The following is a 22,836-nucleotide window of genomic DNA, read 5'->3' on the forward strand; positions in this document are numbered from 1 at the left end:
ACTTTTCCCCATGTTAAGAGAACAGTTCAAATTAAGCATTTTGTTAATTGTGCCACGGAGGGCGTCATATATGTGCTTAGATGCACATGTGACGCCTTCTACATCGGCATGACAACACGAAATTTCCGTAGACGTATTTATGAGCATACACAGGACATTGTGGGACATAATTTGCGTTCTCCGGTGGCAAGACACGTAATTATGTGTGAATCAAATCCTTCCAACATGATTACATTTAGTGCGGTGGACTGTGTCCACCAACCATTGAGAGGTGGAGACTTCGAGAAGTTGGTTTTACAGCGCGAATGTCGCTGGATATACGAACTTAAAGCAACGTCTCCACCAGGCTTAAATGATGAGTTGAAGTACTCACCATTCTTATAAAATGGCTGCTGCCTGCCTAGAGGTGGGATTGGGCGTCGCCCCCCTGTTTGTTGGGGGACTGCTGCCTCTCTCCCTTTTTTTTCCTTCTTTCTTTTTTTCTTTTTCCTTTCCTGTTCCCTTTCCCACCCTCCCTCCTTTTTTCCCCCTCTCCCCCTCCTCTCCCCTACCCTTTTCTACCTCCCCCCCCCCCTCCCTTTCCCCCCCTATTCCTTCTTTTTCCCTCTTCCCCCTGTCCTGGGTGAACCGGGTGTACCCTGTCCTCTATCCCCTATGTCTATAGGGGTAATATTACCCCACAATACACATATGTGTGAAGTGGGGATATAACAATATAGAAATACAAATTTTCTGGTACCTACCAAGATCAGTTGCTGATGTGAAGTTCCCTACTCCTTTAGGGGACCACGTTTATCTATTCATTTTTGGGTTGCTATTTTTTATGTTTTGTGTTGCCTTGTTGACTAATATATGGTCCTTTGATTAACCTGTACTTATCTTTGTGCGGGGTTCCCCTTTAAAGCTTGGTGGTGGGGTTCCGTTGCACGCTGTACCCTGTTGTGCGCCCGACGCACGGATTGCGACCTCCCTTCACAGTTCTTTCCATTCCCCTGCTCCCCCCTTCCTTCCCTCCCCTTCCTGAGTCCCCCCGTTTGGGTCGCGCCGTGCGCTGGAGGTGCACCGCGGGCTCCGGCGCGTATATGGTTAATCCCATCTATGCGTGGCCAGGGGGGGCGTGTTCGGTGGGCGTTGACTACGCCCGGCGGCCGGCCTCCCCACTTGCTGGCTGCGCATGTCCGGCTAGATCCCTTGGCGGCGCATAGGGCATGCGCGCGCCGATTGGCTTCCGGCGGACCCAAGCTGCCTGGAACGCATTGACCACGCCTCACGTTGGTTGCGGTTGACGTGTTTCCGGGTGATACGCCTCATATGGCGTGGGGCGCGCCGGAGATGCTACACTCAGCTATCACACGGTCTGGGGTCCTGAGGAGCCGGATTACCGGCGAAACCGGTCGACAAATTAGCCCACCACAGCTTGCAGCTTACATCCCTGGATGCTCCCTCAAATGCCTGTGTATCTTTAGCACGTTTTGCTCTCCAATCTTGGATGGACTAACAGGAGCGGCGCATGGATGTGTGACACACCAAATCTCTCCTGGAGTGGTAGCTATAAACAAAGTTATTGCATGAAGTTGGAACTCTCTTTGCCTTATGATTATTCATATGGATGTTGCGATTGGACATCTACAGGCTTTTCAGCTGATAACTGGTCATAGAGTTGGAACTTTTACTGCTTGATGAAAACCTATATGGATGTTGCGATTGGACATCTACAAGCATTCTAGTTGATAATCGAATAGTGGAATTGATTTCTTGCAATACGCAATCTACCACCATACTTATGAACTAATGGACACACTCCATTACCATCAAAGAGAGAGTACATCTCGTATATGTCACAAACATCTGTGACGCCTATACAAGCCAGCAGGCAATCTTTACTGTATTGAGGGGACACTATTGCATCCAGGTGGCCCTTATAGGGCAGGTTGAGTGGGCTTACAGACCGTTGTATCTTCCTCCTGTACATTTTATGCTGAGTAGTGTATTTACGCTGATCCATTTATCATAGTTTTGGGAGTTTTAATGTAAATAAAGTTTTTCTATTTTCTTATATACATGACTCATTGAGTGCTTTGGCTTGCAGATGGGTTCTGCGTTTTTTCTGTACAAATACTATTTTCTAGCCAGACCACTCTGAGCCATGAATGACATTTGCCATAAGATTAGTTTGTAAAGAACGGTAGAGTGTTGGTTTGGGACGTGACTTACAATACTGCCATATTTATTTCCTTGTAAACAATGACAGTTGTCTAGCAGTCCTGTTGATCTTCTGGGATAAGCAGTGTCTGAGTCAAAACCCTGGAACAAGCATGGGACTGCATTCAACACTCATTTCATTACAGGATCACCAATATTCAAACCTTAAAGAAATAACTCGGACACCAACAGGCGGTTAACAGGCCGCGGCCTCTTTATTGATTAAGGGGGAGGGATAACCATTGTTTACCTTTTATTTAATTTACTCATAACTTATTCAACCAACCAACTTTATTTTTCTTTTGTTTGTTTACAACCTTAACATAACCAACCGACCAAACACAAGGGGGGGGGATTGCTGGTCTGGGGACCCGACACAATCCCTACCACCATTGTCCTTTTAAAAGTCCAGAACCTCCCCCCCCCCCTCATCTCACCAAGGCCCGCGACAGCAACATAAAGCAATAAAAGGGGCGGGCGGGCAGCTGCTCAGTTCGCTTCTCAAGTGTGACAGCTCCTGTGACAGGAACAGTTTTATGGGCAGCTGTCAATCACCGTGATTGGCTCTTGCATGCTGGAGGGAAAAGTCTACACCCAATCCTCTTCAGGCTGCAGCTGGTTGGCTCACAGCTCTCATCTGCTTCACGACAGCCTTGATGAGGTAAGCTGATCTCCACAGCATCTGTAACACACAAAAAAGACTGCCAGTACCACAGCTCACTTAACCCTTTCCATTCCGTTTCAGCAATTCCCATGTTCACATCAGCCTTATACAGGCTGCTGTTTTTTCATCTGGGTCGGATGAGTCAGAGTATCTGATCTGCATGCTTGTTTACGGTCTACAGCTAAAAGTATTAGAGACAGAGGATTCGCAGGACAGCCAGGCAATATGCATTGTTTAAAAGGAAATAAATATGGCAGCCTTCATATCCCTCTCACCTCAGGTTCCCTTTGAACTTCAAACTCTTGAACTGACAGTAAATGTGGCCAGTGATATGTTCAGGAAGGAGTTGTCGCCCATTGTAAGGCTGTGGGTACCAGTTGGCTTAATCTTGTGGTGTATTTGTATGCAGGCTCGGGTGTGTGTGGCGAGTCTGCTGCTGTGTGCCATCCTCTGGCTGTGCTGGATGAGGACAAATGTCAAGGACCGGGCGGATGGTCAGCCATCTTATCTACCTCAGATCTTGAAGCTTGGGGGATACAGCCGTCTCCCAGATGGCGAGGTGAGGAAACATTTAGGCCTTAATACAAAGGGCAGACGCCAGACCAAGTTTTTGTCACTTGTTTTCAGTCAGTTTCCTAATCAGTGGGGAATGCCAAATCATTGGTCACATGTGTACAATCGATCAATCTGTGCAGCCATGTCCGATCGCCAAACAAGTAATCCAGCACTTGTTTAGTTGTGTTCTTCAGTTGGTCATCAGAACAATTTCCGCTTGGGCTCATATACATCATTACATTATATATTAAAGGCCCACGCTAGCGAAAAAAGTAAGCAATTAAAACCTGACAGAACGGACAGGTTTTGGACTAGTCCATCTCCTCATGGGGGATTCTTAGGGCTTTCTTTGTTGTTAAAAGCATTTCCTGAACGGCAGTTGATAAGTCTTAACTGCCAAGATTTTGTGTAAGTGAGTATGGAGTCTGGCTGGTATCTTACTATCTTGGTAGTTAAACTGATGTTTAGAAAAGAAAACCCTGAGAATCCCTCATGAGGAGATGGACTAGTCCAAAACCTGTCAGTTCTGATTTGAAATGCTTACTATTTTCGCAGGAGTGGTCTTTTAAAGAGGAGCTGTCAGCCATACTATCTCATAAAAAACAGATATATAAGTTTATAAAAACTTGCTCTACTTGCATAACATAAGTATCGCACTGTCCACGTTTTTATTTTAGTGATTTTTTTTTTTTCTACAGTAAAAAAAGAGAAAATCCTTCTTAGCATTTCCCATTTTAAGTGTGGCTATTTTGAAGCCAATTATGATTTAATTTCCTCCCTTAGTATCCTCTGCCTGATTTGCCCGTCCTTTACTATAGAAAGTGCATTGTCTCAGCATGAGAAATATTGGCCAATCAGAGAGGAACAGAGGCGTGGGAGGGGAAAACAGGAGGGAAAAAGGCTTCAGCCAATCAGGCTGCATTAGTTAAGTCTGAGGGGAAGTACAGAAGCAAAAAAGGACAACCCAGCATGCTCTGCAACTTTCTTCTTGCGTACCAAATTTTGTGTGTACCAAATAAGAGTCAGGTAAACCGGGGAATAATCATTTATCAACAAGAAAAGTAATAGAGATTTTACCTTTTGAATTGCCTGATTAGCATCCTTATTACTTGTTTCCCAGATAAAAATAAAGAATTGTTTTTTTTTATTTTTTCCCTAACAGTTACTTTTTAGTGCTAGTCAGTTAGGCAGTTTGATGAAACCGGGCGCTAGAATGACAACACAGTTGCCTGCTCACATCCGCATAGATTTTGGAAGGATTTAGTAAACATTTTCCTTGTCAACACAGAAAAATCAATTATTGGTATTTGCAAAGTAATGTGTAAGATACTTCTAAAGGTGGCCATTACCGGTACAATGATAAAAAACAGAGGCGCCAATAAAATAAAAAAGTACCAATTAAAATTGTGAGTGGCAGTGGTGGACTTGCCTACCTCCAACAAAAAGGACCACTATAATGGTTAGCAATATAAATTTAATCAATTTAGTATTCCAATAATAACAATAAGTTTGCAACGCGTTTCACGGGACCCAAGCCCGCTTCCTCAGGCAAAAACACATACAATCAGGAGTAACTGAAACAAAAAAGAAGGGGGGGAGGGGAACATAAAAACAGGGAACTCATAAAACCTTAAAAGGAAAAAATAAAATACGATACAAAGATTGCTCATCTTAGGACCAAAAGTAAAGGTCCGTACATTAAATCTGCATCTAGACATATACATATAAAACTTGGTTTGTCAGTGGCCAATGGCCCTAGAATTGGTCTGTCTTGAAGACCTCTGAATAGTAGAACACAAAACGTTTATATCTCATGGTAAAAAGTATCTTTATATAGGGCCGTATATGGGGTCCCTTAGGTGAGATAATTAGTTGGGTGAGGGAGCAGGGGATTGGGATGGGGGAGGGGCAAGGGTGCGGGCTCCAAGAGCAAGGAGGTAAGGGAGGGGTGAGGGAGCGGGCTCCAGAAGTGTTTGCGTAGGGGGGGAGGGGGGGGGGGGATATAGGGAAAAATTGAAAAAGGAGAGATAGAGAGGGGTGAGGGAAGGGGGGGAAATGGCAGGGTTGTGTCGGTATTTGAGGGGGGAGGGAAAAAGGGAAAAGGCAATGGGTAGACCCTCTTTGGGATCCACATTATCCAGCATAATCATGTTATAACTTGATACCTGCAACCATGCATATATATCTCTCAATGTCTGTATGTATACCAATATACTCATTATTAACAGAGCTTAAGGTTAGGTCAACATTTGCACATCACGCTATTATACTCTGCCCATCCATATCTTTATATATGGTTAGGTATGAGTGTCCCCTCGTTTTTTTCAACATGTATAGGTGATATAGAAATAAGGAATAAAATAGTAGTAAAGATAAACATAAACAGTTCTTACCGAGGTAGTAGTCTGTACGCTAGTACAGACTACTACCTCGGTAAGAACTGTTTATGTTTATCTTTACTACTATTTTATTCCTTATTTCTATATCACCTATACATTTTCTTCTTCTACGCAGAGAGCGACTTTTTAACCTGAGCGGGGACAGGTTTATCTCCCCGTCTGTGATACTAGTGGTTGCCTGGTCCGGCAACCTACACTTGTGAGTATAACTTACTATTATTACTCATACGATTTTAAACCTACAATAATACACTATTGGGGGCTCTCGGTTTTCCTTTTTTTCTTCTATTACCGGTACAATATTTTCCACAGATGTGATCATTTGATCAGATTTGTGGGATCGTGAGTAAGGGCCGGTTTCCACTACAAAGTGATGCGAATGCGGCTACGTAGCCGCATCGCATCACTTCTGCCGCCGGCCGCATCACTTCCGCAATCTCCCGATGAGGAAGTCAATGGAGGAGATGGGACGCGGCTGCGGGCGGATGCGGCCGTGCGATAATCTGCAGCATACTGCAGATCCTCAGATCGCTCCGCACAACATGCACACAGTGGAAACCCTTCCATTGCCGTGCATGTGTTTCAGCACACATGCGGTGCGATGCGGCTATGTAGCCGCATCGCACCGCTCCTAATTGGAAAGTAATTATCGATTATTCACATAATCCGGATGATTATGGCACCCCCTCTCTTCAGATACGATTGCAAAATGGAACATTCCGACCGACAAAATCCTTTATTCCATTCAACTGTAGAACTGTCTCATGTTGATTTTCTCCACATACTGCTTGGTTTTCTGTACAAAGACAACATAAAAATCTGATCAAATCATCGCATCTGAGAAAAATACTGTACTGTTTAACCATTTCTGCCGCCCGGATGTGAAGCTCACGTCCGGGCGGCTGCGGTGACGCGCTTTGGCGTGCTCCCGCACGCGAACGTGGGCGCGCCCCCGTGCTGTCTCCTGGTAGCCCTGGGATCAGTAAACAGGAACATGGTTCCCGATCACCGATCCGTGTCCCCAGCAGAAAAACCGAAGCGCTCTTACAAGAGGCTTCAGTCTTTTTGCACGTAAAATTTTCCGTGTCCCCCTTGTGCTTCCAGTTAGCGAGAAGCACAAGTAGGGAAAAAAAAAAACCTCAAGGTGGCCAAATAGTAAAACTACATCTACATATTTTTTACATTGCAATTTACATAATATAATAACATTTAAAATTAACTGTTTATTTCCCACACCAAAATATTACCCAAATTAAATTTTTAATGGAAAAAAAGAAATTTACAATTAAAAAAAAAAAGACATAAATAGTTACCTAAGGGTCTGAACTTTTTAAATATGCATTTGAAGGGGTTATACTACGAACATTTTTTTTAAATTATAAGCTTGTAAATAGTGATGGACGCAAAACGGAAAAAATGTACCTTTTATTTCCAAATAAAATATTGGCGCCATACATTGTGAAAGGGACAAAATTTAAATAGTGTTATAACGAGACAAACGGGCAAATAAAATACATAGGTTTTAATTATGGTAGCGTGGATTATTTTAAAGCTATAATGGCCGAAAACTGAGAAATAATGAATTTTTTCAATTTTTTTCTTATTAATCCTGTTAAAATGCATTTATAAAAAAATAATTCTTAGCAAAATGTACCACCCAAAGAAAGCCTAATTAGTGGCGGAAAACACAAGATATAGATCAATAAATTGTGATAAGTAGTGATAAAGTTATTAGCGAATGAATGGGAGGTGAAATTGCTCTGATGCATAAGGTGAAAAATCCCCGCGGGCTGAAATGGTCAATAGGCACCTTTTAGATACAGATTTTAACCAATTCCTAATGGAACTGTTCCATGGGAATATTTTTTGCCGTATAAGACATACTTTTTCTCCCCAAAAAATGGGGAGAAAAAGTCCCTGCGTCTTTTATACAGCAAAGGCAGGGAATCCCTGACTTCCAAACGCCAGCCGATACGAACCGCCGACCCACCACCATCGGCGATTCCCTGCCTGTGTCCCCGCTGGGCCTGGCCTGCCCCTCGCTTATGTCTCCTGGCCCCCCGGCTTATGTCTCCGGGTTCCCGTCCAGTCTGTGCCGGCTGCATACCTCCTCCATCTTGCCCGCGGCGATTGAAGACATCCGGCTTCCCTATTCGGCTTTCTCTAGTGCCGGCTTCTAATGACGCGTCATTGACCTCAAGGTACAGGGGGGGGGGGGCAAGAGGACACAGGGGGGACCAGAGGACATGGGGGCGACCACAGGGTACAGGTGGGGACAAGAGGACACGGGAGGGGGGGTGACCACAGGGGGGACCAGAAGACACAGGGGGACAAGAGGACACGGGGGTGACCACAGGGCACAGGGGGCAATCACAGGGCACAGGGGGGCAGAGGACATAGGGGGGCAACCACAGGGCACAGGAGGGGACCAGAGGACACGAGGGAAACCACAGGGGGGGACCAGAGGACACAGGAGGGCGACCACAGGGCACAGGGGGGGACCAGAGGACACAGGGGGCAACCACAGGGAACAGGAGGGACCAGAGGACACAGGAGGACAACCACAGGGCACAGGGGGGAGACCACAGGACACTTGGGGTAGACAGGGCGAGATAAGAGGACACAGGAGGACACCATTTGGGGGAGGACATGTACAGGACGCTGCTGAAATATGGACGCACCAGGTTTAGTTTATATTTTTTCCCCGTTATTTGCCCTCTAAACCTGAGTGCGTCTTATATTCCGGAGCGTCTTATACGGCGGAAAATACAGTGATCATTTCTTCATTTGTTATCTGTTGGGCGGCTGTTGACATTACACTTGTTTCCTGTCTATATGATAATTTCAGATCATTGTTCTATTATTGATTGTGCTATCATATCAGTGTGTGGCCAGCATTAGGCAGATCTATAAAATAAGTTAACCGAACATTGCTGCATGTACAGCGCTGAGTATACTTCACATCAGTGCTGCTTGTTACCTGATCCAGGTTTGTATTTCATAGTATCAGACTGCCCATCTTCTCCTCACCAACATGTCCATTTATGCTGGCAAGGGTTAGGTGCCATGTGGATGGGTGGAAAGGGAAAAAAAAAGAATAGTGCTTCGGTGATCACCACACCTGTAAATCAATTTAAAGGACAACTGAAGTGAGAAGAATATGTTTATTTCATTTTAAGCAAAACCAGTTGCCTGGCTGCCCTGCTGATCCTCTGCCTCTAATACTTTTAGCCAGAGACCCTAAACAAGCATGCAGCATATCAGGTGTTTCTGAAATTTTTGTCAGATCTGACAAATTAGCTGCATGCTTGTTGCTGGTGTGATTCACACTACTGCAGCCAAATACTGTTCCTATGGAGGGGGGCAGAGGGACAACGGCGTGCTGCTAGGCCGAGACAATCTCTCGGCGATATATCGGGGGCCGCTGTACACACATTACATTCTGGACAGAGGTGCCCGCACCAACCGCTTTGGCGGAGAACCATCTATGCTTCCATTCTGCAAACCACTTGACTATTACGTCAGCGCTTTATCAGCGCTGTGTAATATGTTGGCGCTTTATAAATAAATAAAGAACAAGGTGTAATAGGTTGGCTTTTATCTCACAGTCTAATTATGAGTAATGTATGTTAGTAATGCTATATTATTATCCAAATTCAATGAAACTTGTTTTATTAATAGTGGTGTGTGACTTTGTGTTTTCTATTATAGCCCCTGGTCAGGAATCTCTGTAAGATCTGCGCAGTGGTGTCCAGCTCTGGTCAGATGCTCAGTTCGGCACTGGGGCCTCAGATAGACCAGTCGGAGTGCGTCCTGCGTATGAACACGGCTCCCACCGCGGGGTACGAGACGGACGTGGGCAGCCGCAGCACCCTGAGAGTCGTGTCACACACCAGCGTCCCTCACCTGCTCCGCAATCACACCTATTTCTTCCAGCACTCTCAGGACACGCTGTACGTCATCTGGGGTCCCCCCAGACAGATGGACACTGACCACGGGATCACGTATCGCGCCTTATTGCAGGCAAAGGGCAGATATCCTGGAGTGAACATCTACATTCTGACGCAGAGTATGATGGCGCGCTGCGACCAGATCTTTCAGAACGAGACCGGAAAGAACAGGTGAGTATGCATTACCCTTCACATCGCTAACAGAGCTGGCTGCCCGCATACTTTGTCATTTCCACCAGTGAGGAAAATTTTATTATAGCAGTTTTCATCTCTCACATATAAAATAATCAAAGCTTATCTGTGATTATAAAACGTCTAAATACCTGTTCCCTGGCCCAAAAATCACTGCTGTGTCACCCCAGCAGCGCTCAGGAAAAGGAATATCTGAGAATGTTAAAAATCCTTTCCATTGCTCCAGGATTCACTCACCCGCTTCCCATTGATTGCTGCCTATTATTTTGTTTGTTTAGTTTTTTTTACTTTTTGTTCTGTAATTGTCAAAGCTCAGCTTCCCACTTACTGCTCAGACTGATACTTCACCACAGTGCTTCTGTGGCCTAGGTTTCCATCATTAGTTAAAGAGGAACTCCAGACTAAACAAACATACTGTCACTAAGTTACATTAGTTATGTTAATTAAAATAGATAGGTAATATAATCTCTTACCCACACTGTTTTTAAAAGCACAGGCAAATGTTTGATTTCTTTATGGCAGCCATCTTTTTGGTTGAAAGGAGGTGACAGGGAGCATGAGCCACAGTTCCAATTGTCCTGTGTCCTGAGCACCTCTCCCAGTTGCTAGGCAACGTGAATAACATAGGAAATCCCATCATGCTCTGCACAGCATCAGGGAAAAAAAGCCCGGGCTTTTTTTCTTTGATGGGTGGAGCTTAGCTAAAAATGCAGCTAAAAATGATGCTTTGGTAAGAAAAACAAAGTTCTGATGCTGTGAAACTGTTAAAGAAACACCAAGGCTCAGTTCTGCTGAGTAGATTTTTAGTCCGTAGGTTCACTTTAAGCATTAATTAATTAACCTTCCTCCACACCTCCTCTCTAACTAGATGCTGCCAGATTTGATAAGTATACTGCTTTTTATGCTGTTCTGCCTTGCTGTGAAGAAATAAAGCTGTGAAGTTTTCTATTGGCAAATTGACGTGTTGCTCCCGGATGTTTTTTCTCCTTTGGATATTTGTATGTCTCTGCCATTCTGGTCAACATCGTGCACCGTCCATTAGTATTGATGTTTGGAGTGTGAGCCTTTCTTATTGGAAAACTACAGGCATATGGTGTGCACTTACTATCTCTACTTTGGTGTGATTAATTAAGCAATAACAGGGGAAAAAAGGAAATCTTGTAGTCTTCTGAAAGCAGGAGTTTGCACTGATGTGGCATGCAGAGAAATGTAAGTGATGTTGGGGTGGAACTGTAGAAAAGAGAGTAGACGATAAGGGCTGGGACCCACTAGCGTGTTTTTGGCAGCGTTTTGTCAATCATTGACAATTGCCTGGGATTCCCAAAAATGCTTTGCCAGTGAAAGTGGTGTGGTGGTGGGGAACCCACTAGTGCGAATGCTACGCATATAAGTGCTGCAAAATAGCTTTTGGAAAATGAATTTGCAGCACTTTGGGGGATCGAGTGATTACAAAAAAACCTGAATTATACTCACCAGGAGTCCGTGTTCCGTCTGTAGCCCCGCCCCCTAAAGGAAGAGGTCACGGGCGCGTCTGGCCATAGAGAAGCACCTCTGGGGAGGGGCTACGGACGGAATCGACACCTGGTAAGTTTAATAAAGTTTAAAAAAAAAACAACAATGCAAATTGCTAATTGGAAGCACTGTACAGTTTACTGTACGGCACTTCTAAGCGTCGGAAAATTGCAAGTGGAATCACACTAGGAATCGCTGCACACAGAGCTGCAGTGATTTTAAAGTCCTGCAGTGATTCCTAGTGAGTTCCAGGCCTCATTTCCAGACAGCACTAACCCTTGGGCACCCTCACGCCACCCGCATGCAGAGTGGTGACCTCGTTTCCCAGATTTTTCTACCTTTTTGTTTCCATGCAGGGCAGGTTTTACCGTAAGACACTGTAGGCTTACGCCTACAGGCACCTGATGAAGTAATGGCAGTTCACTCCCTGAGTGACTCTCTTCCTCCTAACCTATGCAGAGTCCTGATGAGAGTGTATATGAGAGGTTACTCACCCAGCTCTCTTTATTCCACTGAGGAGATGTCTCTTCAGTCAAGGGCACATCTAGCTACTTAATACTGAGGTTCCTCTAGCTACCTAATACTTGAGGGCACCTCTAGCTACTTAATATTGAGAGTTCTTCTTGCTACCTCATACTAAGGGGCACCTGTAGCTACCTATGATGGGCAGGTGAAGTAAGGGAGAAATAACAGCTGGGCCAGCCAGCACACTTGTGGTGCAGTTTGGTGGTGGTGTGTAGGTTTACGGAGAGTGAAGTCTAAGGTGCCAGGACATCTGTGCCTATAGGCTCCTGTCAGTGTAATCCAGGCACGTTGTCATGTAAACAGTATTTAATTAAGTCAAGCATAATAATAATAAAAGAAGGTACAAACAACAACTGTGGATAATTTGCAGGTTTATTAAACAGTCTTCTCAAACCAGTAGTACAGGACAGCGATCAAAGAGGAGACAGTGTATGTAAATATATATATATGTATATTTTTACTGTTCCACCATCCTTCCCTTGAATTGACTGTAGTAACCTCAGAGAACCTTTTCCTGTTATATCATATAAGAGACAAGTAAAGTTGTTTACTTAATAGCACTTAGAGGTACATTTAGCAGTGCGCCCCTCTGACTTGACTATTGCAAAAGGAGCAAAATCAGATTTGAATGTTAGGAAGAAGTAGAGAGATCATGTATCTGTTTGAGGATCACGATTGTAAAATTTCTGCCTGGTCACTTGGAAAGCAGCACTTATTTCTGTGCCTGAAAATACAATTTTATTCATTGCAGGAAAGAGTTAATTCATTGCTTAAAATAAATGTGTGATATTTTCATGGTATTTTGATGATTTCTTTGTTTCATGAGCCTGCTTCTCTTTCTACAGGGCGATGTCGGGTACATTTCTGAGCACCGGCTGGTTCACCATGATTCTGGCTATGGAGCTGTGTGAGGAGGTCTATGTCTATGGGATGGTCAGCGAGACCTACTGCAGGTACTCTATCACTCAGTACTCACAGGCTTCCCCTAGTGCCTAATCTAGCCACAACCCCAGAAGAGTATCCCACATCCACAATACACTTGGTAATAATCTCCAAGATGGAGAACATACGTAATCCTACAAACCTACATTTAGAAAACATCTGCAGTTAGGTGGCAAGTTCATAGCAGTGGCTGGATAGTGTGCTTGTTTAGGGCTCTGCCTCTGACACAGAAGACCTGGGTTTGAATTTAAGCTTTTTCTGTTTAGTAAGCCAGCACCTTTCATTGAGGAAACCTTGGGCAAGACTCCCTAACAATGAAAGGTTTGTAAACAAAGCATCACTGGCAGGGCGGGGTTACATATCAATATACAGCAATATATTAATATAGGAAGTGTATCTGATGCTGAAGCCAGGATAATTAACATAAAAGTGGGTATACTTGTTCTGGGTCACTGACTCAGAAGGTATTAAAAAGCAAGAGATCAGTCTGACGTCCAATTGACTGGCCTTTTTCAAGTGGGATTAAAGGACACATCCGAGCACTCTGAAAAAAAAATCCACTTACCTGGGCCTGTCTCGAGCCCCTGCCAGCTGTCCTGTGCCCTTGCCGCATCTCCGCTCACCGCCAGTGGCCCGGGGTCCCCGCCAGTCGGCATCTGCACTGGAAGGGACCGGGAGCCACAGGAGCTGCGGCGAGGGCACAAGACGGATGCAGGGGAGTGGAGGAAGCCCCAGGTATGTACATTTTTTATTTTAATGTTGCTCGGACCTTCCCTTTAAAGATGGTAGCCCCGTACTCCTCTCACATAAGGTTGTTATTAAGAACGGTGATATATACAGTGTTATGCTCTTGCAGGGATCGCTCACACCCTTCGGTGCCTTACCACTATTACGAAAAGGGCAGATTAGATGAATGCACAACGTACCTGATGCACGAAAAAGCCACACGGGGCGCACACCGATTCATCACAGAGAAGGCCGTCTTTGCCCGCTGGGCCCAGAAGAAGCAGATTCATTTTATGCACCCTTCATGGGCCACCTGAGGAGAAGCTCTGCTTCTGTTTTGTACTGCCATTTGAATGCAAAGACTAAGGAAGTCTACCTCACCTCAGACGTTTGGTAGTACTCTGTGCTGTAGGCCAATTTTGGCCAACCGTGACTGGAAGCTGGAAAGCTGGGCAGAGTCCAGCAATCGGGACACATCAAGGAAGGAATGATCCAGCTTGTATTAAGTCCACTTACCTTCATTCTTATCCCAAGCTGCTTGTTACTTCTGCTGCCTGCCAATATTTGGATGAGGCGTTGGGGAAAAGTAAGGTGAAGGACTTTGAGGAAAGTAAGTTGAAGGATGTAAACTCAAGAACCTTTTTACTTAATGGACAATCTCGTTTTTAACAGTATTATTTAATTATGTGAGTGTGGCATTTCCACACATTGGCCATCATGTGCTGCGGTTGGAGAAGACCTTCTCAGAGGCCTGCTTTCCACAGTACTTTGTCATTCATGGGTAGGCTGCTTATGGTCTACTACCTGGTCTAGATCTGATTTGTTTTCGATAAGGCAATGCAAAGAACAACAGAGTCCATTATACAGAGTTCCCCAACCCTGTCCTCAAGGCTCACCAACAGTACGTTTTGCAGAAAACCACAAACATGCACAGGTGAGATAATAAATGTCTCAGCAGAGCTGATAAATGAACTCTGTGGATTTCTACAAAACATGCATTGTTGGTGGGCCTTGAGGACCGGGTTGGGGAACACTGCCTTAAATTATGTGCATATGGCCTGGCCTTCAAAATCTCCTGAAGCAGGTTGACCAATAGGGGAAGCAGTGTTAGTCATTAAGCCTGCAGGTTCAGGCATGTGTAGGGCAATGGAGGCCATTTTTTCTTTTTTAAGCATGTGAGGGCCACATTATCTTCCAGCGCTCAGGGGTCACTTCACTCAGAAGCCGGTCCATAGCATGTACCATACACTCCCGTGTGTTATTAAAAACAGTCCTTCCCCTAAGGCCACTGGTATATTTTACCACATATTGGCACCTGCAGGTACCTGGAGCTCAGCATTTGCAGTAGATTACTGCATTTCTGCCTCCTTTAGGCCAGACAGACTCCTGGAGTGTGGATGGCTGATGAGCTCTCATAATTGGTCGAGCAATCTACCCTCTAGATTGCACTACCACTTAGCAGCCAAAGGGGGCAGTAATGCATTATGTAACCGAGGGGTGCCCAATAATTGCAATCTACTTCATGGTAGATCCTAAACATGCTGCATTTCCCATTCTGTATATATGTATGCTCCTAAATTAGTACATAGGTAGATCATTTTGAATTGCTAAATTTTTAAAGTAGCTCACAAGCCGAAAAGTGTGGGCACCTCTGATGTAACCAAACACTATGCTTTCTGCTGTGAGCGATGGGCCCCGGTGGGAGGAGGTACCTACAGCATTTGGGTGCTAAAGGGGAAACTTGGATAATGTACTATTACAGTACAGTTAGGTTAACTGTACAATATAAAATAACTGGTGGATAAGGCGCTGCCTAGGTCAGTAGGTCAGGTGGTAGATATAAATGACCTAACTTAGCACATATAGATTGTGCTTTGCACTCTGAGTTTTAATTGACCAGGTATTTCTGTAGAGATTCTGCTTAAAATACCAGTAAACTTTTGCAATGTAATGCCCTGGAGTTGGGGACTAAGTTGGTGATTGCGTTACCATGCCCATTAAAGGACACCCGAAGTGACATGATGAGATAGACATGTGTATGTACAGTGCCTAGCACACAAATAACTATGCTGTGTTCCTTTTTTTCTTTCTCTGTCCGAAAGGGTTAAATATCAGGTATGTAAGTGGCTGACTCAGTCCTGACTCAGACAGGAACTGACTACAGCGTGGCCCTCACTGATAAGAAATTCCAGAAAATGGCTTCTGAGAGCAAGAAAGAGGTAAAAAGGAGAATTTCTTATCAGTGAGGGTCACACTGCAGTCACTTCCTGTCTGAGTCAGGACTGAGTCAGCCACTTACATACCTGATATTTAACTCTTTCAGGCAGAGAAAGAACAAAAGCAACACAGCTTAGTTATTAGTGTGCTAGGCACTGTACATACACATGTCTATCTCATCATGTCACATGTCCCTTCAGGTATCCTTTAAATCAGTGCAGGTGTGGAAGTGTGTGCGAGTGCGTTCTTGTGCGTTTGTTACTACTGTTCCAGTTCAAAAAAACAGAGAAACAATTCCATACAGGTACTATAGCATTGTTATATTTTATTTATTCACATACAGCGGTATTGCATGCTCTGTCTTAAAGGACAACTGTATTGAGAGGGATATGGAGGCTGCCATATTTATTTCATTTTAAGCAATACCTGTTGCCTGGCTGTCTTGCTGATCCTCTGCCTCTAATACTTCTTTTTTTTAGTCATAGAGGCTGAACAAGCATGCAGCAGATCAGGTGTTTCTGACGTTGTCAGATCTGACAAGATTAGCTGCATGCTTGTTTCTGGTGTAAATCAGACACTACTGCAGCCAAATACAACAGCAGGGATGCCGGGCAACTGGTATTGTTTAACAGGAAGTAAATATGGCTGCCTCTATAGTCTTCTCACTTCAGTTGTCCTTTAAAACAGTACTCCACCTGGGTTTCATAGGGGAAGGAAAGATGGACTCACATGGTTCCTTATGTCACCCCCAAACCTTTGCAATGAGTTAAGGTCCATTGCTACCCATGTTCTGTCCCAGCTGACCCTGCATAGTGCTCCCCATTGGTGGGGAACTTTTAGGAACGCCTCCTGGACAGGCAGTGTGTGCTGATGATGAATATATTTAGCATTACACTTTCTTCCCGGTAGACCATATCTGCAGAACATGAGTAGCAGGGACGTTTAGTTTCAACTGTAAGAGAATCCATGGAGAAGCACATGATCAGTTTTTACACTTATGATTGGCTGGTGCTACTCTGCACCAGTGCACAGTAACCAGCTAATCAGATACCTCAAAATGAGTCACCTGTTCAAATGGATCAGAAGCTTCCCAAAGAATTCTCCTATAAGAGTTTTTTTTTTCTCAAAGGAGATAATTTTTCATCTTCTCAAAAAAAAAACCCAACTTTTCAACACTTAAGGTAAATGCTCGCGATTTTTCAGACAATTTTTTTCACGACAAATTATATTTTTTGCGATATCGCAAGTTTATCGATACAGGTTACATGTGGTGATCAAAAGTACAGAGGCGCCACATGTGGTGATCGTTCATTTTTAAATGAATGCCACGTTGGATCATATTGCGGAGGGCTGATCTGATCCCCACTGGCTTTTGCAGTAATTTGCCATGATTGTTTGTTTCCACGGTCACCTACAACGCTTGCAGACTCGGCCAGACGGATCGGGGAACGTTCGTTTTGGCAGAGAACCCCGATCCATCTGGCCATGGGTACATAGCTTTAGCAATCAAAAAAGTACTAAAACAAGTTTGATATGAATGCTTTGCCTTTTTAATACTTTATAAATAAGTGTTGAATTTTTTTTATTTTATTATGAAAAATCTCCTGGGAGAGAAAGTCAGGATTGCAAAGTTAATTGCATATGAGTCATCAGATCTTTCTTGGAGAACTGACCATCTCTGATCAGAACCATGTCATTCAATCCACAGCGGTCAGCAGATCACTGCTCCTGTTCCATGTAGAGCTCTTAAGTGTCAGCTCTTGAGACAAGATTTGCATGTCTTCTCTACACTCCATGTTACCTTCTAGAATAAGTGCTCATACAGGATTATTTGTTGTCCTGCATTGACTTGTTCCATTGAGAAACTAGATTGATTAGACTGCGTTTCTCCCTTTTACCACGGCAGCGGTTGCGCCGCGATTCTGCCGCAGTCCGGGTGCACAGTGTGATTGTGATGTATTTGCGACTTCCGACGGGAAAAACAAAGCGGGGAAAATATTTTGATTTGTCCAATCACTCGGAAAAAGCAGCAGGCACGACAATTGCAAGCTGAGAAAATTGTGTCGCAAACGCAGTGCATCAACTGAGCAACCAATCTCAGAGTTCTGAGAATCCTGGGTTCAGTTATCTGTATTAATTATGTATACAAAATAGAGACAGGATTGACAAACAGGAAGTTCCTGGTAAAGATGATGTCACCATGTGACTAGTATCAGGCCACAGGGGTTAGTGTGTGGGGCGTACTGCCCTGCCAGGACTGCATACAATAATAAAGGTGCAATTAAAAGGAGCACAATCGCTTCTTCCGATTATAATATTGACGAAGGGATGAGGATGTTAGCCTAGCATTTTGTTTCTTTAAAGAGACTCTGTAACCAAAAAAACATCCCCTGGGGGATACTCACCTCGGGAGGGGGAAGCCGTGGGTCCCAATGAGGGTCCCTGTAGCTGCAGGCAGTCCAGCGCTAGCTCCCCGAAGCGTCCCAGAATCCTCCCCTGACAAGCGCTGATTTATTTGCCTTGCCGGGATCCAGCGCAGGCGCAGTAGCAGCTCTTCTTTCAGGTATGGCGAAAATAGTCGAACCCGATTGTATCTGATGTACTGCGCAGGCGCAAGAGGACTAGCGCCTGCACAGTAGAGCGGATCGATCGGGTTCGGCCATTTCCGCCTGATGCCGAAGGGAGATCCACTAGTACGCCTGCGCTGGACCGCGAGAGGTAAATATTTACGTTGCCGCACTTCCGGGGGCTGCAGCTGGACAACGCAGGGACAAGAATGGGGGAAGCCTCGTTAGGATCCAGAGGCTTCCCCCTCACGAGGTAAGTAACCCCCAGGGGACTTTTTCTTCATTACAGGTTTTCTTTAAAGAGAGTCTGAAGCCATTTATTTTATCTCTTTTTATTGCTCAGTTACCTTAAGCATTAAGATTCAAACTGATACGCTGCATTCCCACGGCAGAAGGAGGTATTTATCCCCTGAAATCCTCCTGGTAGAGGCAGAGCTGTGTGCAGTAGCTCTGCCTCTTATCCAGCTGATCTCCGCCCCTCTCAGTCTTCTTTTACTGAGAGGGGCGGGGAGTGGCGGAGATTGACTGGATAAGAGGCAGAGCTACTGCACACAGCTCTGCCTCAACCGGGCAGCAAAATCTGCAACTTCAAAAGTAGCAGAATTTTGCCCTGTTATTTCAGGGGGTACCTCGTTCTGCCACAGGGATGTGGTGAATCAGCTTGGATCTTAATGCTTAAGGTAACTGCGCCTGCAAAACCCCGCCCCAGAACTTGACGCCAATTGGCGTTAGGCAGTCCTGGGGCTGCCGCCGCGCTCACGCCATTTGGCATGAGGTGGTCTTCAAAGGTTAAACAAAAAATATTTCTTTGTTACAGCTGATACAAATCCTAAAATAAATCTGCACAGTTTCTACTTCCTGATTCATGGACGTAGACATATTGTTTACAGCCTGTGCTTTCAAATGGGCTTATCTGGCATAGGCAGTCATGTGACAAAGGGGGGAGATCAAATTACAACTAGTAATTAGACACAAATGAGGGGGGATTACACAGGCTAAACTTTTTAAATACATACAGGGTGCACTCACTATCCGGTGAGTTATCAGTAGCCAATTGGCTATTACAGCAATTTGTAGTTTAGCTGTTTGGGCACCGGAGGGTTAGTGTTAGGCAATAGGAGGGGAAGTTAGTGTTAAGGTGACAATACAGTAATATATGGCCACCAGATTCGGCCATCAGATAGATCCCTCTCAGATTGAATCCTTCCACACACTAGACACAGATTTTTCAATAGATTTCAGCATGAAATCTATTTAAATAGAACCTGTAAGATAAAAAAAACCCTAGGGGATCCTTCCCTCGGGAGGGGGAAGTCTCTGGATCTTAATGAGGATTCCCTCTCTCTCCCGTGCAGCACGGATCTAGCGCTGGGATCCCGGGCAGCAATATTTACCTTTGGAATCACGCCTGCGCAGTAGAGCGGACCCAATCGGGCTCGTTTATTGCCGACGGAGCCCGAGGGGGAAGATGGTGATCCTGCGCTGGATCCCAAAGGCAAATATATTGCCATGTGCTGCTGGCGCTACTGTGCCTGAGTGCATCTGCCAACAAGCTTGTCGGCGGGTTTTCGGAGGGAGCCAGTGCTGGATCGGTGCTACACAGGAGGACGGGGGACTTCTGCGGTAAGTACCTCTTAGACAGATTCTCTTTTATATGTGCAGAGCCATGCACTGCCTTCTGGGCATCCAGGTTTCCCTCATCTATATCCAACCCTCCACCCCCTGCAAAGTATGAGCAGCAGAGCTTACACTCGCCTGACCTGACCTGCTGACACCTGTCTTCTCTCCACCCCTGTATCTCCTGTCTCGGGTGCCTGCGTCACATGATTAACACTACAGGAACCGTGGCACATACCGTACCTTACATGAACACTAGAGGCCTCTAGTGTTTATCCTCTAGCATGTTACACATCACACAGGCCCCCTCCTCCCCAGGAGAAGAGAACAAGGAGTGCCTGGCAGGGATAAAGAGAAGCCCTGCGCCGGTGGATAGGTGAGTGTAAGCTCTGAAGCCAACAACGTCGTTCATTCTTCCCATAATGAAATGGTCAAACGATTTCATCAATTGCATTTAACTGATTCAATCGATTTAGGCCAGAGATCGATCAGGCGTCGTTTGCAGAATCAATTTCTAGCAGGTATTTTTAGAGTGATTGAATCTGCGAGACATCGATTGGGACACATCAATAGGTGCATGGCCGACTTAAAGAGAACCCGAGGTGGGTTTAAAGAATGTTATCTGCATACAGAGGTTGGATCTGCCTATACAGCCCAGCCTCTGTTGCTATCCCAAACCGCCCTAAGGTCCCCCTGCACTCTGCAATCCCTCATAAATCACAGCCATGCTGTGAGGCTGTGTTTACATCTGTAGTGTCAGTCTCAGCTGCTCCCCCCGCCTCAGCATAGCTCCGGTCCCTGCCCCTGTCCCTTCCCTCCAATCAGCAGGGAGGGAAGGGATGCAGGCGGGGACCGGAGTTCAGCAGGAGGTGGAGAGAGCAGCAGACTTGACACTATAGAGATAAACACAGCCAGCTCTGACAAGCTGTTTGTCAGCAGCGTGGTTATGATTTATGAGGGATTGCAGAGTGCAGGGGGACCTTAGGGGGTTTTGGGATAGCAACAGAGGCTGGGCTGTATAGGCAGATCCATCCTCTGCAGATAATATTCTTCAAACCCACCTCGGGTTCTCTTTAAGTCTAGTTGCGGGGTTAGGGATAGGCATTAGGAGGAAGTGCTAATGTTATGCATTATAAAGGAGGGCTAGTGTGAGAATTGGTGGTCGGGTGACTCTAAAGTAAAATAAAGTATACCGATATTTTAACTATCAGCATCACCGGCACCTAAATGAACTCGCTACTCTACAATATGAACTCACTGCCTGGAGACAACTAAAATTGGCTTTTCTGCTTTGGGCATGGGACCCTTTTTACCTTTTTTTTTTTTCTGTGTACTGTATATATAAATGTGTGAACTGCTTTATTTTTAGACTTCTGTTACAATCAGTATTATATTGTTATTTTTATACATGCTTCTTTATCACTTGGATTGCAGTATTAAACTCATTAGTGAAATTGAACGTGCCTTTTTTACCTGTGGATGATGCTAAAAATATTTTTGTGTGGTCACTTTTTTTTATCTTGCAATAAAATGGTTGAATGTTTTACTTATTCAGTTTTGTAGTTATTGGTTATGTGCTGGTTAAAATGGGGCGCACAGCCATGCAATCTCCTTAGAGAAGCGTCTGCAGTAGAATGGGCTGGAACGGACAACGCACAGAGGTATGCAGGTCCAGTATGAACATACCTCTGAGCTTACTTTAGGTAGCTTTGCATTGGGTCAAGTGTGCTTTAAATACCTAATCAGGAACCCAGGCAGTGGCTACTCACTGCCTCACACACTGCCTGTGCTATAAGCTGCATTCTTGTCAGAGAGACTCAGTCTCCGCCTGCCCCTTGCTGTCCCAACAGTGGGGATGATGCAATCAAAGCAGCTGCAGCCCCACCCACTAAGCCTGAAACTTGACTCCCCCCCCCCCCCTTCAGCTACTTCTAGTCTCCTGATCCAGATTTTAAAGAAAAACCGTAACCAAGAATTGAATTTCATCCCAATCAGATACCCCCTTTCCCATGAGAAATCTATTCCTTTTCACAAACGGATCATCGGTGGGCTCTGTATGGCTGATATTGTGGTGAAACCCCTCCCACAATGTGATGTCAGCACCTCACAGCTCTCTGAGGTACTGACATCACACTGTGGGAGCCTTGTTGCACTGTGGGAAATAACCACTGTTTCCAACTGCCAAAAAAAGCGAGCAGCATATCCTTCCAGTGACATCACTTGCCAGCAGTAAAAATGTCACCATGTGATAAATGTCAGAATGTAAATCAGGGAGAGGAAAAATGTTACAATGGGCAAACACTAGAGGTTTCAAAAGCTCTTCCCAATGTAATGCTATGGGTTTTTTTTTTTACAAAACCTCATTGCTCCAGTGTGCACAGACACATAGGATAACATTAGCAGCAGATTTAAAAACTCAAAACGCTCAGAAAAACTCCTCTGGTGTGCACCAGGCCAAACATCACTCTAGCAACAAATATAGCGATAGCTAGACACTGGAATGATGCTGTTTCCCCAACATTCCAGGAGATCATAATCAAATAATAAACACCAACTAGGATTATGGAAAAATCTTCGCAAATCTGCATAACTCACTACAAAAGTTTGAGCAAAACTGGAATTGGTGGGATAAGGAAACTTTCAAAAATTCCTAATAAATACATAAAGGGAAGTGCCTGAGCGGTGGATAGAGAGCTATAGACTAGAGTATAGAGCACAGACTACAAAGTATAAACCATAATATAGGGGAGATGCTAATTATCAAATAG

General features: G+C 44.8%; 1 protein-coding gene across 2 annotated transcripts in view; it reads left to right on the forward strand.

The window, feature by feature from the left end:
* ST6GALNAC4 (ST6 N-acetylgalactosaminide alpha-2,6-sialyltransferase 4) overlaps positions 1-15,715 on the forward strand; it is a 31,547-nt gene extending 15,832 nt beyond the window's left edge. Inside the window, exons 3-6 of one of the 2 annotated variants that reach the window (XM_068249815.1) lie at positions 3,276-3,425; positions 9,532-9,941; positions 12,845-12,952; positions 13,798-15,715. In XM_068249815.1, coding sequence (XP_068105916.1) covers positions 3,276-3,425; positions 9,532-9,941; positions 12,845-12,952; positions 13,798-13,984 — 855 coding nt within the window. In that variant the 3' untranslated portion in view covers positions 13,985-15,715. The remainder of the gene's footprint in view (positions 1-3,275; positions 3,426-9,531; positions 9,942-12,844; positions 12,953-13,797) is intronic. The other variant, XM_068249816.1, reaches the window with a different exon arrangement.
* Positions 15,716-22,836: the final 7,121 nt, after the last annotated feature.

This window comes from Hyperolius riggenbachi, chromosome 8 (assembly GCF_040937935.1).
Source record: "Hyperolius riggenbachi isolate aHypRig1 chromosome 8, aHypRig1.pri, whole genome shotgun sequence".
Taxonomy (NCBI): Eukaryota; Metazoa; Chordata; class Amphibia; order Anura; family Hyperoliidae; genus Hyperolius; species Hyperolius riggenbachi.